Source organism: Festucalex cinctus, chromosome 19 (assembly GCF_051991245.1).
Source record: "Festucalex cinctus isolate MCC-2025b chromosome 19, RoL_Fcin_1.0, whole genome shotgun sequence".
Classification (NCBI taxonomy): Eukaryota; Metazoa; Chordata; class Actinopteri; order Syngnathiformes; family Syngnathidae; genus Festucalex; species Festucalex cinctus.
In genome coordinates, this window is record NC_135429.1 from 2,777,005 (window position 1) to 2,800,478 (window position 23,474).

The 23,474-nt window shown below is 43.5% G+C and overlaps 3 protein-coding genes across 5 annotated transcripts; all 3 read right to left on the minus strand.

The window, feature by feature from the left end:
* Positions 1-261: 261 nt before the first annotated feature.
* Positions 262-8,461, minus strand: LOC144007586 (uncharacterized). 3 transcript variants are annotated; one of them, XM_077507336.1, is made up of 11 exons: positions 8,108-8,461; positions 7,945-8,013; positions 6,201-6,225; positions 4,257-4,340; positions 4,038-4,186; positions 3,842-3,961; positions 3,722-3,764; positions 1,667-2,996; positions 1,474-1,591; positions 999-1,209; positions 262-929 (listed from the first exon to the last, which is right to left on the minus strand). In XM_077507336.1, exons 1-11 carry the CDS (start codon positions 8,165-8,167, stop codon positions 685-687), a joined length of 2,454 nt encoding a protein of 817 aa, XP_077363462.1. In that variant the 5' UTR covers positions 8,168-8,461; the 3' UTR covers positions 262-684. The 3 variants fall into 3 exon arrangements, with proteins under 3 accessions (XP_077363462.1, XP_077363463.1, XP_077363464.1); XM_077507337.1 differs by lacking the exon at positions 6,201-6,225 and having other exon boundaries at positions 8,108-8,185; XM_077507338.1 differs by lacking the exons at positions 6,201-6,225; positions 7,945-8,013; positions 8,108-8,461 and adding an exon at positions 5,608-6,189.
* Positions 8,462-8,791: 330 nt separating this feature from the next.
* Positions 8,792-13,104, minus strand: LOC144007591 (regulation of nuclear pre-mRNA domain-containing protein 1A-like). The gene is made up of 7 exons (XM_077507348.1): positions 12,265-13,104; positions 11,550-11,679; positions 11,327-11,433; positions 11,155-11,249; positions 10,664-10,790; positions 9,342-9,517; positions 8,792-9,221 (listed from the first exon to the last, which is right to left on the minus strand). Exons 1-7 carry the CDS (start codon positions 12,413-12,415, stop codon positions 9,123-9,125), a joined length of 885 nt encoding a protein of 294 aa, XP_077363474.1. The 5' UTR covers positions 12,416-13,104; the 3' UTR covers positions 8,792-9,122.
* tube1 (tubulin, epsilon 1) lies at positions 13,040-16,193 on the minus strand. Its single transcript, XM_077507340.1, has one exon. The coding sequence runs from the start codon at positions 14,638-14,640 to the stop codon at positions 13,237-13,239; it is 1,404 nt and encodes a 467-aa protein (XP_077363466.1). The 5' UTR covers positions 14,641-16,193; the 3' UTR covers positions 13,040-13,236.
* Positions 16,194-23,474: the final 7,281 nt, after the last annotated feature.

Here is a 23,474-nt window from a genome sequence, read left to right on the forward strand (position 1 = left end):
TGCACAATCCTGTTAATTTTAAATTGGAGTAAAATAAACTGAAAATTTGTTTAGAAATGTCATTAAAAACGTTAAGCACCTTTCAGAATTTTTTCACAATTGCCCCATTTTTGTGATTTTATTAACATTAAAAAAACTGAGTGATTGTAACATTTAAAAGAATGGTAATTAGACGTTTGGATTTAGATGTAATAAAAAGTTGCATGATTAAGAACCTATATTGGCATTGATTAGCAATAAAAGAAGTGAATGCACAAGAGGTACCATGGACACAGGGTTTATTTACATATCTCCAGAACAATAATGAATAATGAAGCACGGTGTAGAAGTGGGTTAGCACATCTGCCTTAAATTGCAGCGGTTCTGGAATCTCCCAATGCCGACTAGGCTTCCCTCCCACACTCAAAAACAATACTGTTTAAGTTCAAAACAAATAAAGAGAAATTGGTTAACTTGCTACAGCACCCTGGTTAGGAATCGCTGCATGAAAGATGAGTATCAAATGTTGTTCATCTTTGCCCTGAGACTGGCTGGTGACCAGTCCAAGATAGATTCCACTGACGTCAAAAGTCAGCTGAGTTGGTTCTATCTCTTCGGCAACCGTAATAAGAATATGCAGAATTCATAATCAGCAAAGAGGGCAATACAATTGAAAGCTTCCACCTAAACCGTGGCTGCGCGGTATTAGCTGTTCCTGGCCATTAATTCCAAGATCGTGGATGAGAGTTTTTGCAGACTTCGGTTGAACTGAGGGTTCTGGTACATCTCTACGGATGTCTCCATTTCCAAAGGTGGCGAGCGGGAACGGATGTGTTGCAGGTCGTGCTGCTGAAACTGCCGCTGCTGGCCGGCGCCTCGGAAGCGTTCGCGATACTGTGCTCGCTCATCTGAACGTCGCGCCGTGTGCATCTGTTCCTGGCCAAAACCCGCTGAAGTACGCGAGAAAGGTGACATTAGGTGCGGGTCAAACTACCTGTTGTGGCAAGTGCGCTCCGTACCTTCATAACGTCTTCTGTTCAAGTCGCTGGGCTCTCTGCGGCCTTGTTGCTGCAACGCCTGCTCGCCGCCGCGCATGTTGTTCCAGTCTCTGCCACCTCCGTTGCCTGCCCCACCGAAACGGTCTTCGGATCTTCTAAAGTTGGACTCCTCCCGGAATGTTCTCCCGTACGGTTGTTGTGAGGACATTGGCGGGAATGTGGAACTGTTTTGCTGTTGGAAAGCAGGAAAGCTCTTCAACAAAGGCATTCATGCAGAACACGACCAATTCGGACTGCAGGAGGACAGTGCCATCCCTTTGACAACTATGTGGCACTGTCTTGGGAACTACGACATTTGCAAGTCGAACCTCCAATCCTTGCCCATACCTTTATCACATCAGCTGTTTGAGAAGGGACTATTATGAATACTGCCCAAAAGGGATGGGTATTAACAATGATGGGTATTAAATAAGATTCTCACTTAATAATAGGCTACCTGAGATTGTGACAAGCGATCAGGTTGGCACATTGATGTGCGGGTCTCCTGCTCGAACACTCCAGTGTCTAATTCCAGAGGAGCTCTGGACTTGGCATCTGGAGGTCCAAGGTGGAACCTGTTGCCAAAAGAAGTCCAGAAAAGTTGACTAATGACAATAAACACAAAAGAATGGCAACAATTAATTGCTTACATCTTGTTGGCATTTGCCACCTCCTCGGCTGTGGCGTCCGAGAAACGGCTCTTTCTTTTGCGTGGACCGGTTGCCCCGTCGCCCGCAAGACCGTTCATAAAGCGGCGGAAATTCTCTGGGATGGACGACATGCTCCGGGAATCTTCCCGAGGGGTCTGGAAGTTGGTGGGGCCACCTGAGAGCGAGTCAGCTTGTCGCATTCCGTGATTATAATCTCTCAAACGCGTAACCGGTTGGTCTGAAGGTAAGCGAACATTCCTTGTAGGGGGTTCTGGCACACTTGATCCAAGCCTCACAACTTGATCTTTTTCAGAAAACCACTGCTGGTCATCTCCTTGAAAGCCAGGACCCTGAGACTGATAGTCCGGATGCGGGGACTGATAGTCCGGATGCGGGGACTGATAGTTCGCACGCTGGGGCTGGGAGTCTGGACGCTGGAGCGGGGACTCAGAACGCTGGGCCTTGTAGTCTATGCACCGGGCCTGTGAGTCAGGACGCTCCACCTGGTAGTCTAAACGCGGGGCCTGGGAATCCAGACGCTGGGGCTGAGAGTCCCGATATTCCACCTTGTAGTCCTGACGCTGGGGCTGGTAGTCCGAACGTTGGGGCTGGTAGTCCGAACGTTGGGGCTGGTAGTCCGAACGCTGGGGCTGGTAGTCCGAACGCTGGGGCTGGTAGTCCGAACGCTGGGGCTGGTAGTCCGAACGCTGGGGCTGGTAGTCCGAACGTTGGGGCTGGTAGTCCGAACGTTGGGGCTGGTAGTCCGAACGTTGGGGCTGGTAGTCCGAACGTTGGGGCTTTGAGTCCCAACGTTCCGCCTGGTAATCCAAATGCTGGATCTGGTGGTCTGAACGAGGGGCCTGGGAGTCCGGACGCTGGGGCTGTGAGTCCCAACGTTCCCCCCGGTAGTCCGAACGCTGGGGATGAAGCTCGTGCCTCCCATCCTTTGTGAAAATCTCATTTTTTACTTCCTGCTCTCTGTAGGTGGTGTAACCCTCTGCAGGTTGATCCCAACCTCGTTGAGTTTCCTTGTAGAGCTCGACATTTCTCGTTTGTGTGACAGGATCCAGACGATATTCCAGGTCCAAACTCTTTCCCTGACGAGGATCCCCCTCCCAATCGTCGGCCCTTGCTGGATGTTGATCCCACGGGTTCGTTGTCTGTCTGCCTCCCGTCACGTTCATCGAGCGAGCTTCGGGCGAGATGAAGGGTGCTCTGGTCAGAGGATCTGGCGCAAAACTACCGCAGTGCGAGTCTTGGAATTCCTGCTTCTGTTGGTACAGGCCTGAGGTGTTCTGTGGGTCTTCATTTTGCCTCTGCAATGAGGGAACTACACAGCCCAAGGACTTTTAACATTGACTCACCACAACGGCACATCCCATATAGTAGTCATTATATTGTCAATTTTGCCATTTACATATTTGTGAACCAAGCTGCAAGTACTCAAGAATCAAAGAAAACCAAGCTACTGGTACTCAAGAATCAAGCTAAACAATTTGAGCCACTCAAAACCCCAAAATAAGAAAGCTATAGTTTACTTGAACCAAGCCACCCGGACTGAGGAAATTGACCTGGCGGTAGTCAGAAACCAAGCTGATGGTACTTGTGTGTCTACCTGTACTCAAAACAGAAATTGCTAATCAAAAAAAAAAAAAAAAACTAGCTACATTTACAAAGTTAAAGGTACTTTAGAATCAAGAATTTTGCTGGTTTTCTTCTCTCCTGCTTAAACCATTGGTGTCCAAACTCTGTCCTCGAGGGCCAGAGTCCTGCAGGTTTTGGACGTTTCTCTTCTCCAACACACCTGAAGCTCATGTGCAAGCTCTGCATAAGCCTGATAACGATCCTGTTCATTGGAACAGGTGCATTGGAGCAGGGAAACATCCAAAACCTGCAGGACTCTGGCCCTCGAGGACAGAGTTTGGACACCACTGGCTTAAAGAATTAATATTTATTGATCCATGAGTTGTCGCCACAAAACAACTTTGCTACCTATGCCTGCTGCCCTTCGTTGGCATTTACAACGGCAGGCGTTTTTACTGTGTATTTATTTACCTCTTGTCATTACGTTTTCCATATTCTTGATTTTCTTCAATGGCTGTAACATAGTAGAGAGTACATATTTTTATTGAGTCTTTTGATGTAATCACAGTGTTACAAGACCATGCTTCCTACCTTGGGACATCCGCTTCCGTCCTGCCTGGCGATGATTTCCGCTCTCATGCGAATTATCTTTCCCGTTTCTGTCATCAGCGAATGTTTATCCCATGTAACCAGATCCGGACGCTTCGTCTCCTGCAATGATACGCCGTTTTGAGTAACACCATGCAATTTTTTAAATCACAATTCGAGGAAATGTGAACTGCAGTACAATATATTTCTGCCGGTGTTTTCGTCCAATCACATGATGGATCATTTCTGGTGGGTATGCGCTGATATCACAAAGCGTGCATGTGTATCGGGGCCCCATACTGGAATTTTCCACATTAAAGATCGAGTATCCTTCCAAGAAGTTTAATCCTGAAATGGGATAACACAATTGTTACAATCATATCAATTGAAGAGTTGAGAATTGTATTATGTTACTTACCGATGATTGGTTCGTCAAGATTCAGGTAATCCACGTATTGCAAGATATCAGTAAATTTAGGTCGAGGCTCTCGGACCACGTGACCTGGCAACACCAAACGAAGATGTATGAAATGACAGGGCAAAAGAATAATGCATTTTGAGTTATGTTTATCAGTACACTGCTTAAATTCCAACCTATAAGACTAGTGGAGTGTCATTCAATTTATTATTTTTCATTTTATTTCTGTCCTGTAATTTGACAGACAATGTAAGAATGCAGAGAGAAAATTTGCCATTGGTACATGTTGGGACACCCACTCAAGCGACGCCAATGGGGAGAACGATCTCTAAAGAAAATCAGAAGATTTCTCAATGGCAGCTCAAAAGCTGCGCCAACCTTCAAGACTTCCAGAATAAAAGTTGCCAATGGGTGTCAGCCAAGTGAAACCGTCCATAGATATCCAACTGCTACGACAAAAATTCTGATGGCGTTACCAAAGATACCAAATATGGCCAGGTAAACAATAGAAATAAAAAAAAAAAGAGAATAGTGACCAATTCATGGCAGAGGTTTCTGATCCAGCTTGCATTGGTAATGTTCAACAAATGTGGCAACGCTACAGGAGCCTGGCAATGATTACACAACTTAAATGACATTTGTGTAGCATCCGCATCAGAAAGAAAGGAAAAAAAAAAAAAAAAAAAAAAAAAAGAGACTACATCATGAACTGCATCTTCGCAAGAACCAAATCGAATCCAGCAACAGGGCCTTAAGAGAAGAACCAAGTCGACGTATTTGAGAACCAAGTAAGAGGTACTCAAGAACCAAAGAGAAGAGAATAAAGTTACAGATACAGTACTCAAGCCCAGAACAGAGCTATGGGTACACATGAAGGCACTAAAGAATCAAGCTATGGTCACTCAAAACAAGAATTAAGTTCAGATACTTTAGACTTAGACTTGACTTTATTGATCCCTTTGGGATGGCTCCCTCTGGGAAATTTACATGACAACCAAGCTATGGGTACACAAGAACTACTCTACAGCTAATTAAAAACCAAGCTACTTGTACGAGACAAGATCCAAGTTCAGGTAATTGGGAACCAAGATACAGGTACTCAAGAACAAATAAGAACCTAGCTACACGCAAGAACCAAAAAGAATCAAGCTACAAGTATTCAAGACAAGACCCGAGTTTAGAAACCAAGTGACGGGTATTTAAGAAGCAAAAACAAGCTTTGGGTGCTCAAGAACCACACAAAAGGCACTCAAGAACCAAGCTACAGGTAATCGAGACAAGAGCCAGGTTCCAAGGACTCCGTCACAAAGCTACAATCAAGAATATGCAGGTAGTCAAGACAAGAACCAACCTACAACCGCTCAAAGCCAAAATTATTGGTAGGCAGGAACCAAAGTTGCTTCAGTTGTCATGATACAAAGCCGTAGATCAGAGAGGTAGTTCAGCTACTTCTGCTTTCTCCCGAGATCAGCACAGCAGCCTGAGGAATAAGGAAAACAAAAACAACCACAGCAACCTTTAAGTTTCTTGGGGGAGAAAAAAGGAACTTTAGAACTTGTTCCCCAAGAACTGAACTGTCCAAGTTCCCCAAAACAGCTATTATATCAACAGAAACAGGTGATACATGGAGGGTAGACAAATGAGCTTCCTGCAATTCTTGTAAGTGGCTGATCGTGAATTTTGGCTCTCTCGAGTTGCAGCGAACGCATCAGGATTTTGTTCTCTGAAACACCACCGCAATGGAAAGTCAGGAGATCTCTGGAGAACATCACTGCTTGATAGCAAACCTGAAGGTTCTGATTCTGTACACATGTAAAATGTTTGCAAAGACCAAGCAACAGGACCTGCTTCTCACGCGTGTACCTGTACTCATTGAGCTGGCACTAAAATATGTGAGGCCACCGCAGACCCCAAATTACTCGATGGACGATGGCGTCAACTTACCCGCGGCGACGGCGGCATCCTCTTTCTGCCAGGGACGAAAGGAGAGCAATAAAAATTAATCAGTGCTGAGGAAACGTGTGATGGTTCTACAATGGAAACAGACATCTTTAAGGGTTAGGTGAGGTCATTCGATATGTTCATTTTAGAGAAACGCTGTACTTTTGGACTATGAACTTGGTTGTGGGAGAAGTCCAAATCTGACGAGCATCAAAGATTTTTTTATTGTACTGACGTAAACAGTGAGCAAAGTGGACAAACATTATCACAGTTGACTAAACTTACAGAGTCCTGGAAAGATTTTTTCGGGTTTAATACAAGAACAAGGTATTGCTTGATGCCTTCAGGTATGCAGTAGTGAGAGTCTGGTCCCAAAAAAATTTCATCAAAGGATCTAAGACTCTAAGAGAAGACAAGACAGACTGCAAAGTGAAAAGATTTACACAAAGAAAGCTGTGCTAAGTTGTTTTCGAGAATCAAGTCTGTTCTGACCAGAAGTTGTCAAGATCAAGACTAGCCATGGATCCACAAATGAGGTTGGCCTGTTCACCAGAGAGGTTGGAGAGGTAGCAAAACCTAGGGGTTCCAATTGGAGTTTTCCACAGTAGGATCTTTGATTTTCTTGCGGCTCAAGATTTCTCTGTCCATAGCGGTACAAAGTTACCTGGCGATAGCCAGATTGATATTGTGATTCACTCAAAGGAGTTCTCCACAATGATTTGCTCAGGAAAGTCCGGATATTCTGTACAAAACTTTTAGCTGATTGGTTGATGCGGCATTGTGCACGTTTGTTTTTGACCAATCACGTCCACGGATGAAAATGTCTTTGTTTTCGTCGAAGGGGGTGGGGAAAAAAAGCACGAACATCTTACCAGCTAGAAATACACGAAGCGTCTCTTGCTGTTCAACATTCAACAAGGAAACGGTGAGTAATTCTGCAAGAACAGAATTAATTGCAGTGTCCATTTGTCCACGTGGGTTTGTTTGTTTACCCCGGCGTCGGTGCTGGCTTCCGGGTTTGAGGTTTCGTCACAACTGCATGTCCCGCCCCATACACAATGTCGCTCTGTGATTGGTCCGAACCTATCGGTGGAAACCAACGGGCTCGGCACAAGATGTATTCTCTGGAGTTTGTAAACTCTCAAATACTGCGAGAATTCATCTTGCAGGGCAAGGTTAGTACAAAGTGGAATCAAGACAACAAATGGCTGTAGAAAAGAAAACAAGCTGCGTTGACCGCATGCCAAGACTTGGCAGAAAATGCAGAAAAGGAACATAATCTTCTCTTTTGGGAATATGTTCATCAAGACAACACGTTTTCTTCAGTGCTGGTTGATGTAAGGTTGGTAGACAAGTGGTTTAGCAATGTTTAGTCGAGAAGACGTAGAATGACTTGTGTCTTGGTCCCTGGTTACTGTCCAGACGCATTTTTCCTCTTCTTATTCTTCTATTTCCGGGAGACTAGGCACGGCATGTGCATTGCTGCTCCCCACCAGTCAGATGATACTCTTACCTAACAGTCACTAAACCCTAACAAACAACCCAGTGTCACACACTCAAAGGCCTTTTTCTTGCTCACCGGTGCAGAATTTGCACTTGTAATTCTCGTGCAATTCACGGCAAAATAACCCTAGAATGCTAGATGGTGAATTGCCACTCAGGGCAAAAAATAAAAAAATAACCACTGCGTAACCGGTAGTAAAACTAAAAGTACATTTTATTATTATCATCAGCAAATTATATTTACCTTTAAGTGTGCCGTCGTCGTCACGTGTATCTTATACAAACTGAGGCCCCTTAAGGATATTTCACATACCTTCAAGAAGAACACATGATACGTGAACCATCGTACGAAATTACGATAATGCTAGTACTTACTGTACATCCAACACTCTTCCCAGCTCGCTTACCGAACACTCCATGAACTTAGTTGCCGACTCATCGTCGTACGGAGTTGTCAAATCGTCCATTATTGCTTAACTTTGTTTTCGCTTAAAGTTAATATTGACTAGAGTGCCAGCGATAGCACTTGAGGCTAAGAAACTAGCATGCAAACGTGACTAGCCCGTGGTTCGAAGTGGAAGCTAGTTCAGTTTTAACGTAAACCGTAAAATGAAAGCTGTTTTGACTATATAACTGTTAAAATAATATCAGCAAATTAAAAGTGTTAAGTCTTAAACTCAATCCGAAACAGTCCTAAATGTGCAGTTTCGCGACTCCCGACTCCAAACCATCTACTTCCGGGTGAGTATAGCGACAATATTGTCCGCGGCGCCCCCTCTCGACCTGGCGCTCTACTGCATATTTTTATTTATTTATTTATTTATTTATTATAACTACGGTAATATTTATTTTTATTACAAAAAGAAGTTGGTCCATCGTGCGTGAGACACATCTTTGCCATTTGAGACCAAATTAAAATTACTTTAAAACCACAATACATTGAATTTATAAAAATAAATAAATAAATAACATGTAATTTTTTTTTTGTAAGTTTTGATTTTAAATGTTTTTTTTAATATGTTAGAAATGCAAATTCCAACAGGTTGCTTATTTGGACACCAGCAGATATGTACAAAAAGCCACAATTTGAATGGAAGCTTTAACATTATTTTAATATAAGATATTTACATGCAGCCGCATATTATTATGTACACTGACTCCACACTCACACTTTTTGCAATTACTGCTTGAAATTAACAGTTAATACAGAAGCATGGACAAAAGTTGACAAGAAGGGAGCGATATAATGAGTATAAATGTGAAAAAAGAAATTGCAATCATACTATGCATGAAAGGAGCAAAACAAGGTGGGCTGATTGAAAACACATCGTCGTTACTTGCATTAAAAAAAAAAAAAAAAAAAAAAAAAAAAAAAAAGTCACAAGAATGCTAAAAGAGAGGAGAGTCATTCCGGGTCAAATGTCAGGTGGAGGAGTCGTGGAGTCTGCCGGGGAGATTGTTCAAGCGGGATCGCAGCTCTTTCCGGACCTGGCTCACTCGGGCTAGTTTGCGTTTATATTCCTGGAGAAAAGACAAAGGAAAAAACGCCATCTTGTTGGAGCACACGAGAGTGTAAGGACAAAAAGCAAGAATCTAGAATTGGTGTGAAGAAAAAAAAAAAAAAATTGCCTATCTACGCACTTCGAGTTTGTGCTCGTTATGCACCAGACCGTCGCGCTGGCTCTGCAGGAAGGTGGTCAGCGTGCGCGTCAGCTGCCGTCGGTCGTCGATTTCGGCTGCCAGGCGGCCGCTGTAGTCGGCCAATAGCATGCAGGCGTCATCCACCTGGCGCGAGAAACGTGCGCCCGACTCCTTGTCTGAGACATAACCACAAAATGGAATTATTAGCGTTGTTATTATTCCGTGTACCTGCCCAGTCCAAGAGCTGTATAAATATTCTAACAAATTAAACAAGTTATTAATTATTAATAATTAATTATTTTATAGTAATAATAATTAATTACCCATTAAAAATGAAAATACGATTACACATTATTTTTATGCATTATTGAATAAAATGCATTTTATGCATTTCAACTGCATAAAAATAACTCATTCAAATATGAGCTGTAACAAAAATTTAAGAAAATACAAAAAAATAAAAATACTAAATTATAAAAATGTAAATAACTATTGAAAACTTTCTTATAGAAATAAGAAAATCCTAAATTTGGAACGACACGCAAAATAAAATTAAAAAAATGAATTTGTAATTACATTTTATAAGCTCAATAACAATTTCAACTGTAAATAATGTTTTAAAAACTCATTAAAACAATTAATAAATAATAATTAAAATAAATAAAAGACAAAATGTTATAAAATATGAAGAATACAATTTATGCGGTCATAAGGGAGGTATCAAAACATTTTTACAAATTATAAAAACGTAAATAAATTGTTTGAAACTTTCTTATAGAAATAAGAAAATCCTAAATTGTGAATGACACACCAAATAAAGAAAATGAATTTGTAATTTAATTTTATGAGATCAATAACTATTTTAACTGTAAATAACGTTTTAAAAACTCTCATCTTTAAAACAATTAACAAAACAATAATTAAATATAATTAACCATAGATAAAAATGTAATAAAAAAAAAATAATACAATTTATGAGGTCATGAGAGGTATCAAAATTTAAGAATGACATTTTGTCAAATAAATAAAACAATTTTTTAAAACACAATTTAAACAATGTAATAATGCTAAGTGTAATAAATAGATTTGATCATTACCAGTTCTGATTGAAAAAGTAACTGTTTATTTTAAAAAAAAATATTTATTTAAAAAATATATAAATAAAGTCAAATGTATATGACCCATTTAATTTTGCTATTGGATTGTGCAACCACTCTTGCAGTGTGCCAATGTCAACAAACAAAGGACCACCACGAAACGATTGCAACGCACGTCTCTCCTACAAAATGGCTGCCGTGCGCCCGACGGACCCACCCCCCTACCTGTGATCCTGTGCAGCAGCGACGAGTCCTGCACCTCGGCAGGCAGCGAGGAAATGCGCTTGCGCAGCAGCGCGTCTCCCGAGGTGGCGTTCTCCAGCTCCTGCAGCGCTCGGATCAGCTCCGACGTCTGTCGGGACGACACCCGGCACAACAACGTCAACGCCTCAAAACGATTATAACAGCGGCCTTTTCGGCCAATCAAAAACCACAAGTGCCTTGTTGTGTGCCCTGAGTGTGTTTATCGTAGGGAGAAAGGTCAAAGTGCCACGAGGAGGGTAGTTTATGTTAAAAAGTCTTAGGTGAGACATCGTTTGGACTGGGGGAGTCAGTCAGGCGTGGGCGATGTAGTAGAGCGCCTCGTTGTTGCGGCAAGTAAAAATTCCCATGATCACCCGGTAGATAGATTTTTTTTCCCCTTTTTTTTGAGGGGGGGGGGGGGGGGGGGTGTATCTATTCCATCCTCTTTCTTACTACACCATCTGGGCCAGGACCTGTGGGGGCTCAGCCGGAGACGTCTGGCCAGCAAAGTTGTCGTTCAGCGCTTGGATGGATTCGTAAGACCGCTTTGTGGGCTTCTTCTCGCCATCTGCGTGACATCACAGGACACCATGACTTGACTGACTCAATTATGTGTGGGTGACGAAAAGCAAAACAGGATCTTACAGATGACTTTGGACAACTGGTCCAGCAGCTCGTTTTCGTAGACGGCCCTCTCCTGCCAGATGGACAAAACCCGGCCCAGTTGCTTCTTACAACCGTCCTCGCACTCTCTGGCGGGACAACACACACCGTGACAAAGACACTGATCATGTCAAGTACCATTTTGGAGACCCCTGGACTTAAGGTAAGGGGGGTCTTGGAGGCAGACATGGACACACAAGCATACTTGTAAACATGTTTGAACGCGTCAACGATGACCGGCGCGAAATCCTGCGTGAACTCGGGTCCTTTCCTCTTGCTGTTCTGAATGACGTCATTGGCCAAGTACAGGAAGGTCAGCTTGCGCGACACCGGAGCTGCATACATAAAATCAAGCACAGGTCACGTAACTATGCAATTTAGTTTATACTGGAACATAACAGGAAGCAGCTGGCGGCTCGTGCAAATGTAAACACACACTTTACTAGTGCTGTAATTCTCGAGACAACATTATGGAAAGCCTTGGTCAACTCCTAAATTCTGGATTTTCTGTCGAGGTCGGTCAAGACCAGCACTCATTTTTTTATTTTTTTTTATTTTTTTTATTTTTTCTGGGGTCGACTCCCAAAAGTCTTCTGGTCTTGGTCTTGAGCAAGTCTAGATTTCAGTGTGGTCTTTTCGCCCAGTGTAGGATCTTAAAGGTAAAAGGGTTAGGGGATTGGTTAGGGGGACTCTCAAGGTTTTGATTCAGTGTTAGAGTGATCACTAGTACTATGGGCATCCATTACTCATTCTCTTCATTAATAACAGTGAAAACACTATGGTATAGTGTGTTGAATACTGCATAGTGACTATACAATATACAACACTTGTTGGCTCGCCGCCCGGAGATCGCCTGCATGCAAAACACGAATGTTAACGACAACAACAAAAACACGTTCAGCTCAATGGATCCCGCTTACCTTTCACGAGCTCGTTGTACCAAACGTGCACGATGTTCTTGGAGTGTTTCCTGTGGTGGATGAGCCACAGCGACAGTGTCTGCACGCTCTGCTGAGAGTTGCTGAGCTCGGACAGTTTTTTCTCGAGAGCCGCCTCAGAGAACGAGGACATGTCGACCGCCGCACGAATGTCGCTTACAGCTTGGGTGTTCCAACTTCCTCTCTCAGTGGATTTCGAATGATATTTTTGTTTTTCTTTTATTTTATTTTTTTTACTTTAAATGCTCCATACGTGTTAATGTAGCCATTCACAATCAAAACATGTTAACACAGCTCGCGCAGCCTCGTTCCCGACTAGCCTAGCTTAGCATGGTAGCTTCACTAGCCTACGTGAGGAACTTCCGGAATGCTAGTCTAGGTGCGTTCACGACTACCGGAATTCGAAAACTCAATGTGGATTTTGTATTAAATCATGTCTTTAAAAATTATAGCGATATTAAGAGCGGTTTAACCAATAGTAAACAAGCCATTTGCTTCTTTGTACATATTTAAATAGTTAATTCTACATATGAGTCCCTGTGTACTACAGGTTAAAAAATGCCTGATAGTACTTACTCTCGTTATGATGCGTAGTTGCGTACAAACATTTTAAAATGTTGGTTTTGAATAGACAGACTGTCTCAATCTTTTCAAGTGATTAATTGTGGTTTGAATAACTCTAAACAAGGGTATTTAACAACATAGGAATTATGCACGTACTTTTTTCTTAGTAATTCAATAATAGCTTACAGGAAGATTTTCTTTTGAAAACTTTGTTTAATGCAATCAATGGTAATTATAGTACTGCCCACGCTGTTTACATTTTTACAAAATTGATTCAGTAATGGTTTACAAATCGTGTGAATTTCAACCTTAAAAAAGTGTTGTCGCTTTACAATGAGTTAAGCACATGCTATGCTATATTTACTAATAGCACCAAATGTCAGTAGTATTTCATTGAGCAACTTTTAATCTTGCAACCGGTATTAATTTCCCTGTGCCTGCATCCAAATGATGATACTCCTCAATCAAAGAGTCGAGGGACGTTGCAGCCTCGGAGAATAAACTCTCCTCCATCCCCTCGACTTGCAGGTAATGATGCAAGTGCGCCTTTTTCCTATAAAGCTTATGGAAGCGTACTCTCATCTCCATGAATGTGGACTTTATAGCGGTGGTGTTGGCCAGGGCTAACACGGATCGAGTGTGACCAATGGGGGGCACAGAACAAATACTCGTCTTCCAGCCTTCTGGGTTCCATGACACAAAGGGCACCACGGACTTCAACCGTTCAATATTCCTGCGCAGGTCTGACATGTGAACGTTCCCCCTGAGCATGAGGGCACAGCCAAGGTAGAGACTGCGCTTTGGGTCTGCTTTGATTAAATGGTGGCCTTTACTGAACACATCGCTGAAGAGCTTATCCAGTCTTCTGGTTGGCTCGCTGACACGCGCCAGTGTGGAGACAGGACTGAGACTTGGAATCAGGTAGTTTAATCGAGGGAACGGAACCAGGTTCATAGCAATTTCATTGAGATCCATGTTGAGGGAACCCTCAAAACGGGCAGAACTGGTGAGATTGAGCAACATGTTGGCCACAATGTCATTCATAGCATCGAAAGGCTTCTCTGACCCAGTCAGCCTACCCACTGCCGAGATGATGTTGCCTTTCCTGAGTTGTCCACCACAGGATGCATGTTCCATGTTTAAAATGTCCACCAGTGCCTGGTTCTCAACAAGAAGAACGCAGTCAGCATTCTCAGTCAGCTCCCGCATGGCCAGTGTACTGTTGTAGGGCGATACGATGACATCATCGTCCGCCGACGGACAGACAGGTATGACAATGCGACACACCTCGGGGAATTCATCCTGGAGAAGGCGGAGCACTCTGGTCCCGAGCCCTGAACCCGTCCCTCCTCCCATGGAGTGGATCAGAAAGAAGGACTGCAGACAGGAACACTGCTCCGCGGCCTTCCGCAGCTGATCCACAATCTTGTCCCTGTAGCTCGAGCCGTAGGTCAGGTGTCCAACTGCCCAGTTGTTGCCTGCACCTGACACACCTGTGAGGAGCTGAGTAGTGTCAAAAAGCTCTCGCAAGGGACCTTTCAGGATCTCGCTGATCACACCCTCCTCCATGTCCAGCAGCACCGCCCTCGCCTTCAGCTGTTGGATTCTCCCATTGTCAGCACAAGAGACTCCATTCCAGCTCAACGAGTCCACATTACGGAAAAAGGTGCCGGTGGCGTCGTCATACCGCCCCCATTGGTTGAAATGGGCATGCTCTTGCAAAGCAAGATCCCAAAAACGACAACCGATCTGGTTTCCGCACTGTCCGATTTGAACGACAACAGACTGCGTCATTTTAAATCCCGTTCGTCATTTTAAAACTCATTCTTACTTGTGCGTTAATTCCACAAGCAAAGAATAAACTCAGAAGCGTGATAAAGCTCAACTTCCGCTACTGTTTGTACTTTTATTCTTCTTCGGCTTCTTCGCCTTCTTCATGGAACAAAACTGTACGCCGCCGGCCATCTCTAGTAAAGCAGCGCCCCCGTGTGGCCATAACTGAAGTTTCATTGCAACAGAAACCGTCTTGTGTGTGTGTTTTATTATTATGTATTTATTCAGAAACACGAAAAATGATAATTGATAAAGTGGTTCTGATGTTAAGGTTCTTCTTATAGTGGGAAGATTCATTTATGGATATATTTATTTCAAATTCAGAACAGATTCTCATTTCGACATCGTTTTAAGGTTGAAATTGACATAACACCACCTTACTAAAAATAATGATCCAAGTAATTCCAACACAGAAAACACGAAAAACCGAGTCAAATATTGATTATATTTAATTATTTAAATTCAGAGGTAGAATTGAATAAACTGTTAAATTAAGGACGTAGAAAATTTTAGCAGAGGTGGCCATTATCTTGAGGCGAAATCTAATGCATTTGTGCGTGTGTCAAATTCAAAATATGACAGAGGGCGACGATTTTGAAGTCGCCCGAACACTTTTAGCCGTATTTGATAGTGTAACAGCGCCGCTATGTGGCAGTAACAGCTCATTGCAGCAGAAAAAAACTACAGTGGGGTTATTTTTTTTATATATATATTTTTTTTATAAACATACACGACGACTACCTGCATGGTCTGTGGTCAGAATTCTTGACCGAGCCGATCAGGGTCACGCCGTCTATCAGAACGCTGATAACGCTGAAGGAGGCAACATGTGAGTCCTGTCGTCATGGCAACCGGTGGGAGGGCGCTCCTGTGTGGTTGTGTCGACAGATTATTGCAGCGACCTAGATTGAGAAACAGAACCGGCATGCTATTTTTTATTTTTTATTATATTTTTTTCTTGTGTGTCAGTGTCTAATTAATTTAAAAAATAAATAAATCTTACTTTAATTTGATTTAATGGGGGAGGATGTGAAGCAAATAATACGTCATCATATTGGTTATTAATGCTGATAATTTGGTGTCATTTAATTAGAAAAAAATAAGATAAAATATATTAAAATATGGTATGACAAAAAGAACAAATCTATCAGCGATTGTGTTGCCACATGTAACAATCTGAAATAAATCTATCCATACACACAAACAAAAACCTCACTGTCAAACAATCCTAGTCTGTTTGTTTACACGTGTTTGTGTGTGTTTTGTGAGGATTAACCCTTGTCTCAGGTTTGGGATGGCTCAAATCGCCATAATCCGTCTCAACCTTGCAATGTGGGAAGGATCCTCCGTGCTGCCGTATGTCCATTTTCATTCATAAAGTAATTAATTAATTAAATAATTAATACATGCTTATTTGGCTGTGTTTGTGACTTTTGAGACGATGGAAATACAATAAAAAAAATTAAAAAAAATAAATAAAAAGACCAACCAGTACCATTAACCATTTGGGATCGTTTGTATAATAATAATAATAATAATAATAATAATAATAATAATAATAATAATAATATAAAATAAAGTAAAACTCTCCATAACACTTCCTGATGTGTCCACGCGGGGGCTGTCGCCGCTGTTGTCCAGTCTGCCTGGTCACGTCTCGCTCGTCGTCCTCCTACGCAGCCACGCCCACCACCACCGTAGGGAGGGTCAAAAGAGGCGACAACACCCTGTACAGTCAATAAAATTAGTCACCAGCAGCAGCATGTGCTAAATTAATAGGTCATCATAACAAGCAGTCACGAGGTCATCTTCGTTATTATTATTATTATTATTATTATTATCTTTATTTGAATTATAATGGAGATGTAAATGAAAATAAGCATGCAAAAAAGTGAACTAATAAATCAATACGTTTGAGTTATTCATTTTCACCTTATATTGTAAATACTAAATACAGATTAAAGTGGTAAATATAATTAACAAACATGGAAACAAAGTAAACCACAGTACATAAATGAAAAAAACTTAAAAAAAAAAAAATTAGAATATAGCAAAATGGAATATAAAACGAGTGCAAAAAAAAAATGCACGTGTAATTAAGACTGTAGTTAAAATGGAGATATATATTTTTAGTAAGGGTACAAAAAAGTATAATTAATAAATAAAAGTTCATAAAATGAAAATATGTAAATATAATATAAAAATGTGCAAAAAAACACCAATTTAATTGCAGTTACATATAATATTGTAACTATAATGGAGATATGCGACTACTGTATAAGCATGCTAAATGCTAAATACTAAATGTTAATAAAATACAATTAACGACAGCGCTATGGAAAAGCATTTAATGAATATCCTCTAATTCATCAACATTTTACAACTTTTGCCTCCCCTTTGAAACAGTCAATTGTATTTCATCGTCCCTTTTTATTGACGACCATCGCAATGAAGTTTGCGATAGTTGAGTGACTGACCTTTGATTTACAACACGCTTCATTCATCTGACCTGCTTTTGTGTTAATTGTTGACCGATTGATAAGACGTTAAAAATGGAGAACGCGCGACCGTTGTTCAGGGCTCCCGAAAACAATGATTAGCATATTTGTTGCTAATCAACTCCCCGAGTAAATGTTTGACGGACGAGCGTGCAAAATGTCTGCTGTTGATTCTCACCCCCCCAAATCACATCCCATCCTGACAAATAGCTTATTTATAAACCTGCCTGTTGTTTTTTTCCCGACATCCATTACATCACATTTCTTTTCATGCCGTGTGTCACAGGACGCGGAACAAATCCAGGAAGAGGCCCACCGTCAAGATTTTTTTTTTCTGTGCTAAAGTAAACAAAAATACAAACATCTCACGTCATTTTTTTTTTTTACCTCCAGATGTCTGGAGACTGCACAAAAGTGAGCGTGATTAATGATTAAAAAACAAAAAACAAAACAAAAAACAGACAAATTCCTATTCCAGTGAAAGCTGTTAGTTCTGGTGGGGCACATGTTTAAACATTTACATTAGGTAGCTATAAACGTAGCCACATGCTAACCACAAACCAGAAGACATGGAATAAAATGTCCCCTCATCGTGTCATCTTCTGGTTCTGGTTCAAATGTAAAATTGCCTCATTCTCAAAATGTCTTGCTTAAAATTTCATTTCATTTAATTATTTATTTTTATAATTGTAAGTGAATATTAAAAGTGAATATTTTGTCTATAATAAATGTGGTAACATCAATATTTTTCATGTACAATTAATACCTTTAAAAAGTATTTTTCCCTACTTGGGACCAGTTCTGGATTCTGCATGTTAGCATGTGGCTAAAAGCTAATAAACGTAACCCTATAAATTTAAGTTAAAGGTATACTTGACTCATTGAACAATTTTCAGCAGTGAAAAGTTAATATTTTGTCCAGAATTGATTTGATAACTTCATTATTTTTCATGTACAATGAATACCTTAAAAAAGTAATTTTTCGACTTGCTGTCGACTGATGATGACATCACCTGTGCTGAGGAAGTCGGTAGCGACCAATCATGGCTCAGTTTACGGACCAAAATCCAGAAAACAGGTGAGTCCTGATTGGCCGCGACCTACTCCCTGAGCACAGGTGATGTCATCATCAGTCGACAGCAGAAGGGGAAAAAAATGGTTTTAAAAAGTATTAATTGTACATGAAAAATAATGAAGTTACGGATGTTACTACAATTCATCGATCAAAAGTAATTTCACAATTTAATTTTGTATTTTAATCACTACCACGTTAGCTGTATAAATACATTGAGTCCTTGAGTTTCGACTTTACAACAGTTACGCCCGGTCCGCCATTTTGACTCCTTGTCCGCCATTTTGACCGCAGTGTTTTCCCCTTTCGTAGGAACGGAACTCTGACATAAACTCGAGAACTCCCTGTATATATTTAGGAAATCGCCTCCACAGTATCATCAACTAGTTTTGGCAAGCACAAAATGGCCAGTGACCACTGTAAAGTTCACATCAGTCCGTTTTCATAGCTGGGTTTGAATGTCGTATCAAAGAGCCACATATAAATGTAGCCACAAGCTAACGTCCGAAAAAACAGATAACATTTCCATTTGTGTCGTGTCATCTTCTGGTTCTGGTTCTGGTGGTGGGGCACTTCAACACCTGCCCCGAAATTAGCATCTCATCGCTCTAAATGACAATAACAATGTTGACGTTAAAAGCTAACAAGAATTATTTTGTTTGCACTCGGTGTTAGCTACTGTAGCTATAAACAAACGTGCTAGCCACATGCTAGAATCCATAAATTGCATTTGTACAGTATGTGTCTCTTTTTTTTTTCTTTTTCTTTTTCTAGTCATTATAATCCTGCGGATGCCTCGCCCACCATTCAAAATAACGTAGCGTGCAGTGTGAGCAATGCGTGCTAAATGCGAAGGCGGCGCGCGTTGTTGCATGTCACGTCATGTCATGCGTCTGTGCGGTCCTTCTCGGAAGAAGCGAAAAATGGGCAACAGCTGAGTGGCGTGATCACTTCGGGTGTTCGGCAAATAGTCGGGGGAGAAAAAAAAGACGGACATGTTCAAGTGCTGCCCTAAAAACAAAATAAAAAAAAAATGCTAACACTGTTCTTAGTTTAACCTTTGGGAGCAAACAGCGCCATTCACCCTTCAATCTGTGCACCGCCGGCCCGGGCAGTCACTCAGTAACAGTTTTATCGGCCCCCGGACGGAAAGGAGGCCAGTCTTATCGTGACTTGAGTCAGGCGATCGATATCAAGGTCAGGTGTTGTAAAAAGATATTGTCATGGTGTGAAAGAATGAGACGCACGTTCAACACGGTGGTGGGGGGGGAAAAAATGTACAAACAAGACTTGTGATGGAATGCTACACCGCTAGCATTGACTAGCCGCGTGTTGCTAGCTTTAGCTGCACTCAAAGTGGTTATTTTGGCAGAACTTTTTCATGCTGGAATGTTGCTATGTTTTGCAACAGTTAGCTACTTGGTTTTTGGTCCGTGATGTGATGTTATTTACCGGTAGTTCTGTTTACTGTACGTTTGACAGCTGAAATACAAAAAAATAAAAAGACAAAATCCGAAAAAAAAATTCCCAGCGCCCTTACAAATTTTGGTCAATGGAATCATGACCCAAAAAACGGCTATAAACTGTCCTATTTGGAACAAACGTTTGTGCAGCACCCCTCCAGATGGCGCTGTTTTTCTTTTGTTCTTATCTATTGAATACTGACACGATGCGAGGAGGTAGGACTCAGACGCAGAGTGTAAGTTGGCCAACAAGGCTGCAGCTTTAATCCAATGAACCAAAAAACACCTCTCAAGGAGGGAAAAAAGGCAGAACAAAAAGAGCTCCAAACTGGAGAATAAACAAGGGCACTCAAAAACAGGGACAACTAAAGGCGCTCCGCTAGGGAGGAAAACAAGGGGCAAACTAAGGGCGCAAGACAAAGCAAGGCAAGACATCGAACAAGGACTGTGGAACAAGGACTGTGAGGACGCTTCCATGCACTGAGATGTGACACTTCGGCAACGGAGGGGAGAATGCAGGTGGCTTTTATGTCCGGGTTGATTGGGAGCAGGTGGAAACAATCATGGGCGTGGACCGGTGATTACTGTGCAGGAGGAAGGGCAAGTGACCTGAGGTGAGAGGGTGGTTAATGACTTCAAAATAAAACAGGAACCTGACTGTGAAATAAAAGCATGACCCGCCACTCTGGTGGCGGCGTGACAGTACCCCCCCCTCAACGGCCGGCTCTCGACGGCCCAGGAACCTCGGGGTGTTCATCATAAAAATCGTCGATGAGGGAGGGGTCTACAATGAACCGGGCGGGCACCCATTGCCGTTCTTCAGGCCCGTAACCCTCCCAGTCAACCAGGTATTGGTGCCCCCGGCCCCGCTTTCGGACGTCCAATAATTTTCTGACCTTATAAACTGGGCCCCCCTCCACCATCTCCGGAGGGGGCGGCGCAGGCTCGGGCGGGACCAGGGAACTGTCCTGAACAGGCTTGACCTGGCTCACATGGAAGGTAGGGTGGGTGCGGAGGGATCGAGGCAGGCGCAGGCGCACGGCGGCTGGACCTACTGTCTTGGTGATCGGGAATGGCCCCACGAATCTAGGGGCCAACTTTGGACAAGGTACATTTAGATGAAGGTTCTTCGTCGATAGCCATACCTTTTGACCTGGTTGATACTGGGGTGCGGCCCTCCTCCTCCGGTCAGCAGCTCTTTTCATCCTGTCGCCTTGACGTTGTAGTGCCAGTCGAGCCGCTGACCAGATTCGGCGGCACCGGCGGACCATGGCGAGAACCGAGGGAACTGAGGCTTCCTCCTCCAGGTCTGCGAAGTAAGGTGGGTCGTAACCATGCACACATTTGAACGGCGTGATTCCTGTGGCAGAGGTGGGTAACGAGTTATGAGCCAGTTCAACCCAAACCAAGTTTTTGCTCCAGGTGGACGGATTTTGGGAGACCAAGCACCGGAGTCCGGTCTCCAGCTGTTGATTTAGCCTCTCGGCTTGTCCATTGGCTTCCGGGTGGTAGCCCGAGGTTAAGTTCGCCTTGGCCCCTATGGCTCTGCAGAACTCTTTCCAGAAACGAGAGACGAACTGGGGCCCGCGGTCGGACACAATGTGTCGCGGGAATCCATGGGTTCTGAATACTTGGTCTATCATTATTTCTGCTGTTTTCTTGGCGGAGGGTAACTTGGGTAATGGAATAAAGCGGACCATCTTTGAGAAGCGATCAACAACTGTAAGTATTGTGGTTTTACCATGTGATGTGGGAAGTCCAGTGACAAAGTCCATTGATATTTCAGCCCAGGGTCTTGAGGGGATCGGTAGTGGCTGAAGGAGGCCCATCCGAGGTTGATTAGATGATTTATTTCGGGCACAGACTGGGCAGGCCCTTACATATTCCTGTACCGAGGCTTCCATGGAAGGCCACCAGAATCTTCGGGCGACAGCGAACAGGGTCCTGCGAGTACCTGGGTGACAAGACAGACGAGAGGTGTGTGCCCAGTTGATCACCTGTGCTCTTAGGGCCTCCGGGACGAAAAGCCGTCGTGGTGGGCATTCTTTCGGGGTGATCGTGTCTTGAAGGGCGTCCTTGACTTCCTCTTCAATCTGCCAGGACAGGGCTCCTACTATGCAGTCTCTCGGCAGGATGGGTTCAGGTTCGGTTGCTGTGGATTCCGGGTCATGAATACGTGAAAGGGCATCTGCTTTAACATTCTTGCTTCCGGGTCTGTAGGTCAGAGAAAACGAAAATCTGTTAAAAAACAATGACCACCTGGCCTGTCGGGGGTTCAGTCTTTTTGCTTGGCGCAGGTACTCCAGGTTGCGGTGATCTGTCCAAATGATGAAGGGGTGTTCTGCGCCCTCCAGCCAGTGCCTCCACTCTTCTAGGGCGACCTTGACCGCCAGTAGTTCCCGATCTCCAACGCTGTAATTGCGCTCGGCCTTGGAGAGCTTCCTGGACAAGAATGCGCAGGGGTGCACCTTTCCATCCTCCTGGCTCCTTTGGGATAGGACGGCCCCGACGCCCAGATTGGAGGCATCTACCTCAACCACGAACTGGCGGGTAGGGTCGGGAACTCTGAGTATCGGAGCCTCTGTGAAACGTTTCTTGAGTGTGTTGAACGCGGCGTTGGCCTCCGGAGTCCAGACGAAGCGTTGCTGTGGCGAGGTCAAGGCATGGAGTGGAGCTGCGATGGAGCTGAAGTTGCGGATGAATCGTCTGTAAAAGTTGGCGAATCCCAGGAACTGTTGCACCTTCTTTCTGGACTCAGGTGTGGGCCAGTCCCTGACCGCGCTGACCTTCTCTGATTCCATCTCGACTTTGCCAGGAGATACGACGAATCCCAGAAATGAGATGGTATCGGCGTGGAAAAGGCTCTTCTCAGCCTTCACGTAGAGCCGGTGTTCAAGCAGGCGTTTCAAGACTTGGGTGACATGGTGCTGGTGGGTTTTCAAGTCCGGTGAGTAAATCAATATGTCGTCCAAATAAACATATACGAACTGGTCGATGAAGTCCTTGAGCACGTCATTGATCATGGCCTGGAAAACAGCTGGCGCATTCGTGAGTCCAAATGGCATGACTAAGTATTCATAGTGGCCTCGGGGAGTATTGAAGCCAGTTTTCCACTCATCCCCTGCACGAATACGGACGAGATGATAGGCGTTGCGGAGATCCAGTTTGGTGAATATCTTGGCTTGCTGGAGCTGGTCGAATACTGAGGACATCAAGGGCAGAGGATAACGATTCTTGACTGTGATTTCATTCAGGGGACTGTAGTCAATGCAAGGGCGTAATGAGCCATCCTTCTTGCCCACAAAGAAAAAACCGGCTCCAGCTGGCGATGACGAGGGCCGAATAAGTCCGGCTTTCAAGGAAGTGTCTATGTACTCGTTTAGGGCCTTGCGTTCGGGACCCGAAACAGAGTACAATCTCCCCTTGGGGATGGTAGATCCAGGAATCAACTCGATCGCACAGTCATAGGATCGATGTGGGGGAAGTGACATGGCCTTGGTCTTGCTGAACACCTCCCTGAGAGGATGATAGCAGGTGGGAACGGTGTTCAGGTCCGGGTAATCCTGGTCATTCACGAGAGACACCTGTCGGATGGCAGCGGGAGGTGCCTCTGCCGCTGGCCGCTCCACCCCATGGTGTTCACAATCATCTCCCCAGTCCAGGACTCGCCCCGATCGCCAGTCGATGCGGGGGTTGTGCAACTGCAACCAGGGATGACCCAGGACCAGTGTGTGTGATGGGGAACGGAAGACATGGAAGCGA